This window comes from Thamnophis elegans, chromosome 1 (genome assembly GCF_009769535.1).
Source record: "Thamnophis elegans isolate rThaEle1 chromosome 1, rThaEle1.pri, whole genome shotgun sequence".
In the NCBI taxonomy this organism is placed as follows: Eukaryota; Metazoa; Chordata; class Lepidosauria; order Squamata; family Colubridae; genus Thamnophis; species Thamnophis elegans.
The window spans coordinates 184,403,966-184,417,691 of record NC_045541.1 but is presented as its reverse complement, the minus strand read 5'-3'; the positions used below and the strand labels follow the sequence as shown (position 1 = coordinate 184,417,691).

The window sequence follows — 13,726 nt, the reverse complement described above, 5'->3', positions numbered from 1 at the left end:
TGGGGGTTGGACTAGATGACCTACAAAGTCCTTTTCAACTCTATTATTCTATTCCTATTCTTTTCTATTTCTAGTTCTATTATTTCTATTCTATTGTCAGGCAAACAGGAGCATAGATTGCCTTATGCAGGTGCAGACAAGGAACACAGGAGAATTATGAAGTAAATCACACACAGAAGAAAAAGGCAGGAAAAAAGGGAAACTCCCCCTTTAGGTTTATAGCATCCAATCAGCGTAGATTGCCTCACAGGAATATCATGAGATAAATCAAACAGTATATAAAACACAGAGAAGAAAACAGACAAGATGATCTACACAGTTCCTTTCAGCTCTTCTGTTCTGTTCTGTTTTGTTCTCTATTCTCTAGTCTCTATTCTCTAGTCTCCATATTCCATATTCATATTCTGTTGTCAGGCAATAGCAATAGCAGTTAGACTTATATACCGCTTCATAGGGCTTTCAGCCCTCTCTAAGCAGTTTACAGAGTCAGCATATTGCCCCCAACAACAATCTGGGTCCTCATTTTACCCACCTCAGAAGGATGGAAGGCTGAGTCAACCCTGAGCCGGTGAGATTTGAACAGCCGAACTGCAGAACTGCTGCCAGCTGAAGTAGCCTGCAATGCTGCATTTAACCACTGAGCCACCTCGGCAAACAGGAGCATCATGAGGTAAATCACAACACCCACAGCAACCAATCATAGCATATAGCCTCATGCAGGATCCCGCACTTTCTACAAGGGAGCTGTGTGCGGGCATGCTTGGTGGCCACTTGTGTGAACCATCCCCAATTCTCTCCCCCACCCACCCCTGTCCACAAAGCCAGAAACTCTGTCCTAGAATATAAAATGAGAATGGACCCCCACCTTCTAGCACTAATGATGTTATCTAGTTTGGTCATGAAATGTCTGCCAGGAAACCAGCAATGAGTCAGGTACTGTAGATCTCTCTCAGGAAGCTTCCATTCTGGTCTGGGGGGGGGGGAGGCTTAAGGGATTCTTTTCATGGGATTTTCCTTTGTTCCTTTCCTGGCTTGATGTAACTTTTGGGGAAATGGGGAGGAGGGGAAGAATGTGCCTCTGGCCATCTCTTTTGTCTCACCACTGGAAAAGCAAGATCCTGGCACCTGGGAGCTGCCTGTTATCACCTTCTCAGCCTGAAGTTCTCACAACATCTTCGCACCTTGGGATTGGCTCGAAATTGAACTGGACATTGGGAGGGGCCTCAGAGAAAGCAGTTTAACCTAACGTTTTGGTACTGGAAATTCAGATTCTACTTACACTCTCTCTCCTATCACTGTCTTCCAATAGAAGTTCCTTTTGGAATGTTTTTCGTTTCAAAAGTTCTGCTTTCCTGGGAAAGCTTGTGTGACAGGAGCTTACACAATGTGAGACAGCACCAAGAACCCCTCACTTTAACCCTGAGTTACAATTCCTCTATTGAAACTCCATCTTTTTTACAGGGGCTAAGTTACATATAAGTCAAAATATCCAACTTCACTTCATGCTCAAGTCCATCTCTGGGGATTACAAGAAGTCACACAAACATGTTTTTCCCTTTCTGGTATTCAAACCAATCTAAGAATAATTGGGTAGGACAATTGCTCTTCTTTGCAATCATCCATGAAGCCACAATTCTTATTCCCTGTGGGTTTCTATTCAAAAAAACCTTCCAAGAGAACAAGGACTTTAAAAAACTGGATCTGTGATCTCACCTTCTCTTGCAAAGAACTCACTCCTGGGTTTGATGAGACTCAGCTGGCCTTATCTTTGTCTTTGATCACAGCCCAAACACTTATAAGGGGAAGGATGGTTGATATAAATTTGCCACAAAGCCATCCAAGTGTAATGACCTGTCTCTTTTGTGCTAAAGCTGTGATGAGATTTCAAGTGTTATCTGCAATTCACCTTTTGCACAAACCTAGATTTCTGCTCTAGGAGGGAAGGTGAGAAGAATGACTGGGCTGCCTCTCCTCCTCTTCCTCCTGCTCTTCTGGCTCCTGCTTCCAACTTCTGCTAAGAGGATGAAGAGCATATGTGTGTTGACAAGGCCTCTGCAGATTCTGGAGGACTATTACAGGCCTGGAGATCTCATTATTGGTGGGAATTTGCCCCTGGCAACCATTGTTTTATCCTTTAACAGCCTACGTTTTCAGAAAGACCCATTCCAGCATCGTTTACCAATTCTGTAAGTTTTACATGGAGGTAAAAGATACAGAATGAATGTTTGCTTTCTTTGGGATTCAGGAACTCCTTTTAGAAATACTGGTCCTGATAAGGTTTGCAATGTCCTAGATAAATCTTTGCACTTTTTTCAATAAAGAACCAAGTTCATAAAAGAGGATAGAATCCTTAATCTTTCCAGAATTCCACCTGATGAAAGGGATGAAGCATAAAAAGTGAGGAAGGACAACACCTTAGAAATTGTGATGGTCTAGTTATTAATTTGGATAGAAAGTTATGGTGGAAAAGTCAAATAAAAATCCTTATCCAGTATGAGATACAAGTCATTGCATAAAAGAGGGTTGGCAAATAAATTTCCTAAATAAAATAGAATGATAAAAAAATACAAAAGCAAAACTCCGTTTTGGAATCAATAGTGCTCATAAACAATGGCTTTTAAGAAATCTATGTTGTGACACCCTCCCCCCCTCGGAGGTTTGGCCTCAGCAATGGTTACTTGTCCTGAAGAAACTTGTCGAGGAGAGAACAAACTTGATTACCTGCTAGAGGACAAATTGCAAAGGATTACAGTCACTGGAGCAAGTAAGGAAGGGAGGAATGAAGGGTATTAAATTATCTGTGATTGTGATGGACAGTTTAATTAAGGAAAATTCTTTTTAAAAATCCAAAGCCAATGAAACTTGAGTGTTGCTCCAAAGAACAACACAAAAGACAAGACAAATTCCAACAGCATATGTGAAATTTCCTGTAATGTTCCTCAATGTTTTTCTCACCATAGAATCAGGCCCAAGAAATACCAGCAGTTTCTGGCCTTGGTGTTTGCAGTCACAGAGGTCAACAAGGATCTGGTTCTCCTCCCCAACATCACCCTTGGCTTCCACATCTATGACAACCACCAGATTGAGAGGGAGATTTCCTTAATCAGCCTCTCCCTGCTCTCCACAAGAGGCCAAGTGATTCCAGGTTACAAATGTGACCTGCAGGACACTCTGCTGTCCATCATTGGAGGTCTCAACTCCAAATCCTCAAAGCAGATGGCCTCCATCTTCAGCATCTTCAAAGTCCCACAGGTAATGGAGCCTCTTTAGATATAGTTATGGAGTAGGCAAAGATCAGAAACACACACAGAAGGCAAAGATTACACTAAAGGTGTTTTTGGGGGGACAAATCATGAGCTTGTGATTCTTAGGTTATGCTTCATGAAAGGGTAGCCATTCTTTTAGTGTCCTCTATTCTCTACATCAGATTGATGGTTTCTCCTCTTCTGGCATATCATAATCAGTCATAATGTGTATCTGGTGGCTCTTCCTAAGAAGGGAAGAGGCTTAAAGCTCAGTGGCACAGTGATTAAAGTGCAGAACCACAGGCTACTTCTCCTGGCTGCCGGCTCCCTGCAATTTGTCAGTAAAATCCAAACAGGCTCAAGGTTGACTCAGCCATCCATCCTTCCAGGGTGGGTAGAATGAGGACCCAAATTGTTGGAGGCAAGAGGTTGACTCTGTAAAACACTGTTAGGCAGTATATAAAACCTACCACTCAGAGTGTGTCAACTTGACTGGTGGAGCAAAAGCCACCCAGTGGTGACTCCTAAAGTCAGCACGATACTTTACTTTGTCTTTGAAAGAGGAATCTCTCTTTCTCCAGCTCGGTGTTGGCTTTGAGATTCCTCAGGAATACAGACCAGTTTATCCTTCTTTCTTCCGGATTAATCCCAAGGAATCTCCTCAGTATGTGGGTTTAGTCCAGCTGCTCCTGCATTTCCAGTGGAACTGGGTTGGGCTTCTGGCCCCTGAAGATGAAAATGGAGAACGTTTCATTTCAACTCTGGTGCCAATGCTCAAGGAGAAGGAGATCTGCCTGGCCTTCACTGAAAAGTTAAAATTGGATTTTCTTGTTTCTACAAAGTTGGAATTTCTTCATATTTTCAAGACTTGGTCAAAAGCTGAAGTGATTACTCTCTTTGGAGACTCCAGTAGTATTACAAATATACTGGCAGTGATGAATGTTCATGAACAATGGGCAAAGACAATATTTTGCAAAGTTTGGATCTTAACTTCCCATTGGAAAGTTAGTATGATGGGATCTCAAGACATATTGAAAGGTCTAAATCCCTTCCATGGAGCTTTGCATTTTAGGGATCACACCGGGGATATCTCAGAATTCACCCATTTCCTCCTGTCTCTAGACCCTTTCAACCCACAAGGGGACGTCTTTCTCCCACAATGGTGGGAAAGGGTCTTTGAATGCAAGTTCTACAAACCAGGTGGAATTTCTTCAGCCCAGCAAAAACCATGTACTGGGAAGGAGAACATAAAGAATCTGCCAATGTATGTATTTGAAACAGGCATGACAGGAGAAAGTTACCATATTTACAATGCAGTTTATGCTCTGGCACATGCATTACATACAACGTATGATTCAGGACCACAACCAGCCCTGATGAGGCTTGGAAAGAGGATCTCAAAAGTCCAGTCATGGCAGGTAATTTCTGTGACTTTTTATCCAGTCCACAATCTTTAGACAGGAAGCTTCCCATATGCATTTCTTCAATCACTGATTCAACCTCCATGTGCTGCGATCTCAGTACAGATTAAAAGAGCATTTGCAAACTATAATCCAAATTAAGTGTTTCTTGAAAGGGGGCAGAGGAGAGAAATGACCCATGGAGGAAAGGTTTCCCTATAAAACCCTGAAAGTCTTTCTTGGGTGTCCAGGAGTGGATATTTCAGAGAGGACTTGTCATTCCAGAGCAAAATGACAATATGTGTGTGTGAAGTCCTTGACTTGTGACCGGTCTTAGGTCCTCGACCTACGACTGGCCACAGGTCCTCGACCTACGACTGGCCACAGGTCCTCGACTTACAACTGACAACACGGCACATCTTGACCAATAGGTGCTCAACTTGTGACTGGTCTTAGGTCCTTGACCTAAGACTGGCCGCAGGTCTTCGACTTACGACTGACAGCCCGGAAACGAAAGGCTCGCACCTATTGGTCAAGACGTGCCGGGCTGAAAGCAGGCTTTTTTTTTTTTTTTTTTTTACCAAACATCAAAATTTTATTACATTTTCATTTTCCTTTATACAATCACTTAAATACTGTGCAGTTAAAAAAAGAAAAAAGCAATAAACAACTCATAACACTTCTATCCTACATACACCCTTCCTTCTACCCCTCCAACTTTCATTTCTCCCTTCCAACAATCCCCTCTTCTACTTCCCCTCCCCCTCAACCATTCCTTTCTCCCCTTCCCACCATCTCACCCTCCTTACATTCCCTTCTCACTCCCTCTTAATTCCCCCCTCTTCTTTCCCTCTACACCTCGCTTCGGTGTATTTCTAGTATTCATTGGTCTATTTGTTTTATACTAAAACAAAAGAAAAATAAAAGGAAAAGAAAGAAGAAAAGAAAAAAAAAAGAAAAAAAGCAACAGTATCCAAGTGCATTCATTGTTCTGAAAATTGAGTCTATATTTCCACCCTCCCCCCCCACCCACCCCCTGAACCCCCCTCCCTGACCCCCTTCCGACTTCCCAGATCCCATTCCCGGCATCGTTCTTTATCAAGCAAAGTCTGGAATATATTGAAACCAAATAGATTAGAAGTTACAAAATACTAAAAAATAATAAAAAAAAATTAAAGAACAAAAAGGAAAAAAATAATAAAAAGAAAAAAAGGGGGGAAACCCCCCCCCCAGAAAGAGAAGTCAATAAACTCTCTAACATTAAACTCAGCTTCTCATTATTTTTAAAAAAATCTTAAACAATGTCTTTACCCGCTTCCGCATATAAATTTTATACCTCCCATCCTGCCTTTACCCATGTCCACATATATATTTTATCCTCATCCATTGCTCCTCTCATATTTACTCCATCCTCGTGTAGACTCTCCAGATAATCTTTCTTAACCTTGTATTCAAATAACAATTTATACAAAAATCAGCTTACATTCTGGATCAAGGTAATCTAATTGAACTTTCACTACCCTTCCATCTACCCCACGCCACCCGACTCCATTCATCCCAAACCACAATCCAAGAAAACTACGATCTCCGCTCTCCTCGCCCCAAAGAATAGATCATGTGCAGTTTAAATTAAGATTCAAACAAGTCTTATATAAGTCCCATACAATATATGTCCAAAATCAGCACCGCTTCTTTCAGTCTCACTATCTCTTCATCGGTATACAGCTTTGTCATTTTATACCAGACAGGAGTCCTGAAATTTTATTCAAATTAAAAATTTAAGAAGTATTTTAAAGGCATAGCTGGATCTTTATTCTTTACTCTTCTGCCCTTCCGGAAGGGGGAAAGCAACACCCTCTGCCTTGTAGCCACGTGTCCCGCTGCTTATCTTCTCCTTCTCCTTGTCTTTCTCCAAGTCCGGGTGAATCAGGAAGTCCCGCCTTCAGAGTTTTATAGTAAAAATCTCGGGCTTCCCAAACAGAATTGAGACGATATTTTTGGTTCTCAAATGTAACTGTGATACCAGATGGCACTTCCCATTTATATTGTATCTGAGAATCTCTGAGTTTTTCAGTTAAGAAAGTGTAGTCTCTCCTTGCTCTTAATATTTGAAATGGTATTTCTTTAAAAACAATCAAGTCCTGTCCATCGATTCGCAGCCTGTTATTGTAGAACTTCTGTATTATCGCATTTCTGGATTCTCTTGTGGTGAAATATATAATTATGTCCCTCGGAAGCTGTCGTTGTTTTGCTACACACGAGTTCTGGCGATAAATTTTTTGAATCTGCCAATCAAAGTTAACTCCCGGACTTCCCACCGAACGTCTGAAAGCCTCAAAAAAGGTCTGTTTCAAATTCTCCTGTTCCTTTTCACGCAATCCTCTGACTCTTATTGCAAATGCAGTCTTATTGTAATTTATCATAACGAGTTGTTTTTGAGCATTTTCAACTTCCTGTTGTAACGTTTGGATTTTAGATGTCAAATTAGAATTAGCTTTTTCCAAAAGTTCCAATTTGTCCTCCATTTCAGCAACATAGTCTGTCATAACAGTCATAACTCCGATTATATCTTCCCTTGTTTGAGCAATCTTGGCATCCAGTTTATCATATAAGTCCGATAAAAGTTGTTTAATTTCCTGTCTGAACTCTTTAAGGGTTTCAAAAAGAAATTCTTGCGTTAAAACATCTCCAGTAGAGGGCGTGGGAGGCAAGGGCAGCGATTTTGTAAGAATTTCTTGAGATATATTATTAAGGAGACGCTTAGACTGCTTCGATTTGGGAGCCATTATAAAAAAAAACGCACAAACAAGCAAGCAAACAAAGTCTCTGCTCCCCTCGGTTTTAAGTGGGATACTATTTATAGACTTTTAACAGTTAATAAGGAGAAGTCTTCAGGAGAATAGAGCTGATTGAGTGCGTCATATATCAAACGCAGAAGCTATAAAATCGCCATCTTGTAACACAGCTGGATAAGAAAGCCTTTTACAAAATTGAAGCTGGTATTTTGAGTAGTACTAAAAAAAAAATTCTCAGGAATGATCCCTGCTCGAATTAATCTTAAATAGCTTAACTTTGTCCTGAGGGGGGGGGGGCGCAACCTGCCTAGGGCTGAAAAGAAACAGCCGAGAAGAACTGGCTGGAGTAAAAAAAAAAGCTCAGCTATTGTTGAACCTCTTCTCCGTTCACAGCGACAAAAAGGGCTGTGAATTACAAAGAGATCCTAATGACTGAGCTACTCCCTGCCCCTTTCTGCCAGAAAGGGGAGATATCTATAGATCTTTTTAGATATACAAACCAGAAATCTGAGGGGAGCTCCGTTGAGCTCCCGACAGCGATAGACTCCTCCCCCGGAAGCCCCTGAAAGCAGGCTTTTAAAGGGTTATTGGGTGCTCTGCTGGACAGCTCCTGTATAAATAGCTGTCAAGCAGAGCAAGGTGCTGAAGTTGATGTTCTCCTTCTGTGCTGGTGTTCTGTTAATAAAAGCTGTTGTTCTGTTAATAAAAGCTGACTCCGGTGTCTCTGTTCCACACAGTCTTCAATTGTGTGCATTTGTGTGAGATGCTTCATGACATCAGTTGAAGTCCTAGTGGGTATATTTGCAGAACCGACTCTGTTTCCCTCAGTACATTGCCTGAATCCCACCTGTAAGAGCCCACTGGACTCTATTCCTTTTAACTCTGGTATATGTTTCTACGGCTTATCGTCCCTTTTGACCTCACCCCATTTGTTTGGTCTGCTATTTGTTGTATTGTTCAACTTGTTGGGTGAAAACAGCCTCTGTCAACCTCAGCACACCCAGTAGGACTCAACGGGATCCAAATGGGCTCCTGGTTTGAGATTTATCAGAAGGTTATTTGCATCAAAGGATAAAGGTTGAATCTCTCTGGAAAAGTGAAGTGAGAAACCAGGGCAGATGCTTCATTCCACATGGCCTCACCTGGTTAGACCTGCTTCCTGCATTCTGCTGTCTTTGACTATGAACTAGAGAGAGTTAGTAGGGTTTTAATATATTTGTGATAGGAATGATTTAATAACTCCTAATCTATCATTTACAAGATCTGGAGCCCAAGGACACATTTAAAAATGCATGTAGCCAAATATCACAGGAACAAAAACATAGAAGGAAATTTGGAATATGGCATTAAAATCTTTGTATGAAGGATAATTCTGGTAAACCTAGAGTGGAAGAAGCCATGATCCAAAGTCCCAATGATAGAACCCCTTCTTTCATGGAGGAGAGTTTTTTTTAAAGTCTTAATCCTGATTGATCAGAACTCATGGAACTTTTCTAGTTTCTGAGACATGCCCCTATCTCCTAAGCTGATGCCAACAATGAATGATAGAAGCCAATGATACTTCATGTGAAGCTTTCAGCTAATTTTTGCAATTTCTGAGATTTCTTTTCTTTCAGATTCTTTACTACCTGAGGGCTGTTCAGTTTAACAACAGTGCTGGAGACGAAATCTCTTTCTCAGAAAATCGACTGGGTTCTGCTAATTTTGATCTTCTCAACTGGGTTTTCCTCCCCAATAAGTCTTTTGTGCCCATGAAAATTGGAAAAATAGATCCCAATGCTACTCCAGGCAAGGAGTTCACCATAAACTCTGATGCCATCATCTGGGCCACAAAGGTGAGCAGGGAGGAAATGTTGTAAGTTTAGGGAACCATTGATTCTCTCCCAGGGATGCAGAACATCCTTCTAAGTTGAAAAATGGTAAATTGAGTCAGAAAATATGGCGGTGATTTGGTGAATAACCTGCTTTGCATGTAAGACACTTGAGGTGTGATTTATATCAAGCCACAAATAGTTGTGATTGGGAAGAATGTCTGTTTGAAACCAAGGACACTCCCTCCCTAATGATTGTGAGCTGCCCTGAGTCCCCTCAGGGAAAAGGGCGGCCTATAAATCTTAATAAAATCTAAAATCTAAATCTAAAATCTAAGGACACAGTTAGAAGATGGGTTGCCCCAAAGAAGAGGGGGTCAAGCTGTTCTCCAAAGCATCTGAAGGCAGGACAAGAAGCAATGGGTGGAAACTAATCATGGAGAGAAGCAAACTAGAACTAGAAAGCAATTTCCTGATAGTTAGAACTATTAATAGGTGGAATAACTTGGCTCCAGAAGTTGTGAATTCTCCAACACTGGAAGTTTTTAAGAAGAGATTGGACAACCATTTGTCTGCAGCGGTATAGGGAAGTGATGGCGAACCTTTTTTATGGCATGTCAGAATTGTACGCCACATGCCCACTCAATTCCCCACCCAATTGCGCATGCGCACATTACCCCCTGTGCATGCACATGCACCCCCTCCCCAGGCTCCAGAGGCTTTCCTGAAGCCTGGGGAGGGCAAAAATGGCCACCCCCACCCCCCTAGAGGCCCTCTGGAAGTCAGAAATGGATCATTTCCAAACTTCCGTTTGGCCTGTAGTCTGCTCTGGTGGGGAGGAAGGGAAGACCTTGCCTCCCCTTGCCGCTGCCACCCCCTTACCCCCGGCAGCTGTCACAGTGCTGCTTCTGGCTGGTGTGGGAGTGACTGCAAGGGCCTGCCGTCCGCTCCTGCCTTTCCCCCTGTGGCTGCTGCTGCTTTTCTGGGGTGCCTGAGCCAGCCAGAAGACCACAGATGAGCCACGGGCTGGAGGGCTTGGGCCACATAAGAAGCCTACTTGGGCAAGGAGGGAGGGAAGCCCCAACCACAGCTCTGCTCTACTAAGAAGCGATGGCCGGGAGCCCCTCTCCGCGTGTGTCATTGTTTTTCCTGTTGCTGGTTTTTGCATGTGCATGTGCATGCGCACCAGAAACCAGATCACCAAATGGCCGACATGCAAGTGTACCCTGGAAACAAAAAGATCATTTTCCTGGCATGCGCATGCACTGGGTGGCTCATCTTCTCCTTTCTGGCATGCCAATGCATGTGAAGACCAGCTGGCTGCTGCGCCCGAACCCGGATGTCAGCACTCCTTGATGACTTTCATTATTGGAAACGGGCCCACATACTTAGGGCCCAACTTCTTTGATTTCTGTGTAGTTTGTGTTTTGTCGTTTTCCAGATCTGACCGCTGTTTTTCGGAGGAGGGCCGGATGTCAGCCTCTGCTTTGCTGCTGCTTCGACTGCCATGGAAACGGGGAGGGGGGCATGGTATTTAGGAGGGGAATACTAATTGTGCTGGAGGAAGATTCTGGAGTTTCTGCTGCCTGTCTTACTTCGCTTAATGTCAGCACTCCTTCATTGGATAATCAAGAAAGAAAACCACAAGACTCCATTGATAGAAATCAAGTGTACTTTTACTAATTATAAATGATTAGAAGCGTAGCAAAGCGAAGACTGATTATTTAGGCACGAAAGCAAATGATATCTAGAATAACCCATTCCCCACCCCTTGGCATCCCAGTCACAGTCCAATCATAATTCTCCCAAATGTCAGGTGTGAGATAACTTCGAAAGGCATCACCAAGATGGAATGTCGGTGCCATTGGCCTTGGCGGGAAACCTCCTCCGCATGCGCAGTAAGACAGGCAGCAGAAACTCCAGAATCTTCCTCCAGCACAATTAGTAGTCCCCTCCCAAATACCATGCCCCCCCCTCCCCATTTCCATGGCAGCCGAAGCAGCAGCAAAGCAGAGGCTGACACCGGAAGAGCAACTGGTGATGGCTCCGCATGCCACTTCTGGCACACGTACTGTAGGTTCGCCATCACGGGTATAGGGTTTCCTGCCTAAACAGCGGGTTGGGCTCGAAGACCTCCAAAGTCCTTTCCAACTCTGTTGTTCTAGATTCAAGATGCAACAATGTGTTCCCAAGACCATTCCCATTCAGTTGGAGCCTCATGACTCTTTGTTTTAGAAATCCTGTAGCTCAATGTCACAATATTTCTTTTGTAGGTCCCACTTCCAATCTCCAGCATCTAGTTTGAGTCACCAGTGGCTGCTGGTGGTTTCCGGTAGACAATGTGGAACCATTTCATTGGAAAAACATAGATATAGGAATATGGAATGGAAATAGGAATTTGGAAGCCAATAAAGGAGAATAATTGTAGTTCAGGGTTAACATGAGGATTCCTTTGTGTTCTTTGAGCTTCCTTGTTTTCTTGCCAATGGTTCATGACCCAAACTTGGTAACATTTAGCACTGATGATGTTGTCTAATTTGGATAATGAAACATCGGCAAGAAAACAAGCAAGCTCAGAGAGTACCAAAGACCACTTAATTTGGAAATGAATTAATGAAGCATGTTCATTGCTTAGGTCATCTCAAGAATTTCTCTTTTCTCTTTCAGACCATCCCCTTTGCCAGGTGTGGCATGAAGAGGTGCCATGCAGGAGAGAGGAGAAGAGTTCCAGAGGGCAAGCTGGTTTGCTGCTACCAGTGTGATGCTTGTCCAGAAGGGACCGTTTCTAATCAGACAGGTAGAACAGATTTCAAATGTGGACCTTTCTTTCTGCCACAGCAGAAAGAGGACAGTCATATCATCTCTGCTGGAAAGATAATCTCATGGCAGATGTCCCTGAAATCCTTAGACAAAGGTTCTTGATTTCAGATGCAGCTCACTGTGAACCCTGCCCAGAAGACCAATATCCCAACAAGGACCAGGGCCAATGCATTGCCAAGAAGATCCACTTCCTTGCTTATCAAGACACACTAGGATGCACTTTAATGTCTCTCACTCTTTTTCTCTCGGTGACCACATCTGCAGTCCTGGTGATTTTCTATAAACACCATGATACACCAATTGTCAAGGCCAACAACCGAGATCTCACATACATCCTCCTGGTCTCCCTACTTTTCTGCTTCCTCTGCTCCTTTCTTTTCATTGGTCAACCTAGGAAGATCACCTGTTTCTTCCAACAGTCTGCCTTTGCCATTCTCTTTTCCCTTGCGGTTTCCTCTGTATTGGCAAAAACTGTCATGGTGGTTCTAGCCTTCATGGCCACCAAACCAGGGAACAGGACAAGGAAATTCTTGGGAAAATTCCTGACAAATTCCATTGTTATAGCCTGCCCCCTGCTCCAAGCAGTTATTTGTGTCACCTGGTTGGCAACGTCTCCTCCATTTCCCAACATGGACTTCCACTCCTTGGTAGGAGAGATCATCTTGGAATGTAATGAAGGCTCAGCTTTAATGTTTTACATTGTCCTTGCTTACTTGTGTTTCCTGGCGCTCGTCAGTTTCATGGTGGCCTTTCTAGCTAGGAAACTGCCTGACAGCTTCAATGAAGCCAAGTTCATTACTTTCAGCATGCTGGTCTTTTGCAGTGTTTGGGTCACCTTCCTCCCTACCTACCTGAGCACCAAAGGGAAGTCCATGGTAGCTGTGGAGATTTTCTCCATCTTGGCCTCTGGAGCTGCTCTTTTGGCTTGTATCTTTTCCCCCAAATGCTACATTATTCTGTTGAGGCCCCATCTTAATTGTAGAGAAAATATAATAAGAAACAAAAATCTCTAGCTAATGTAAGGATTGGCCTCATTTATATTTCTTTGAGGTAGGTCAGGATGTTCTAACCCAGATTTCACAGAATCACGAAACAGACTCCTTTTCCTGCAAAAATCTCTTTTTATTTGGTTAATTAGCAGATTAATAGAGTTGGAAGGGACCTTGTATGTCATCTAGTTCAACCTCCTGCCGTACATTATTTCTGACAAATGGCTGCCCAATCTCTTCTTAAAAGCCAATGGTCAGACTAAAGCCAGATAGCTAGCTGAAGCCCTGATCACTGCTCCATCTGTCCTTTCCTAAGCTTTTCTAGTAGGTAGACTTCTATCACTGCAAGAAGCTCCCTTAAAGATTTCTGCAGGCTAAATCTTGCACTAAGCATCAGCCCTTCTGGAATAAAATGGTGGAATCCTTGGTGCAATCTGAGCTTGTCTATTTGCTTGCAAACATTTCATTACCCAACTGGGTAACATCATCAGTGCAAATGAAGGTTCCAGCTGCTGTATTTAAATAGAGAGTAACTTTCCTCGCACTCAGTTTATGATTCCGATGGCTACCTATGAAGACCTCAATGGCACTGGGCCCTGTTGTAAAAATATTCTGATAAAAAAGGCAAACCACAAACAATAAGTCTTCAAATTTATTCTGTTCCAA

The 13,726-nt window shown here is 42.9% G+C and overlaps 1 protein-coding gene across 1 annotated transcript; it reads left to right on the top strand.

Moving 5' to 3' along the window:
* Positions 1–2,670: 2,670 nt before the first annotated feature.
* Positions 2,671–13,084, top strand: LOC116507052 (vomeronasal type-2 receptor 26-like). The gene is made up of 4 exons (XM_032214984.1): positions 2,671–2,786; positions 2,961–3,252; positions 9,057–9,275; positions 12,203–13,084. The coding sequence occupies exons 1-4, from the start codon at positions 2,671–2,673 to the stop codon at positions 13,082–13,084; spliced, it is 1,509 nt and encodes a 502-aa protein (XP_032070875.1).
* The last annotated feature ends 642 nt before the right edge of the window (positions 13,085–13,726 follow it).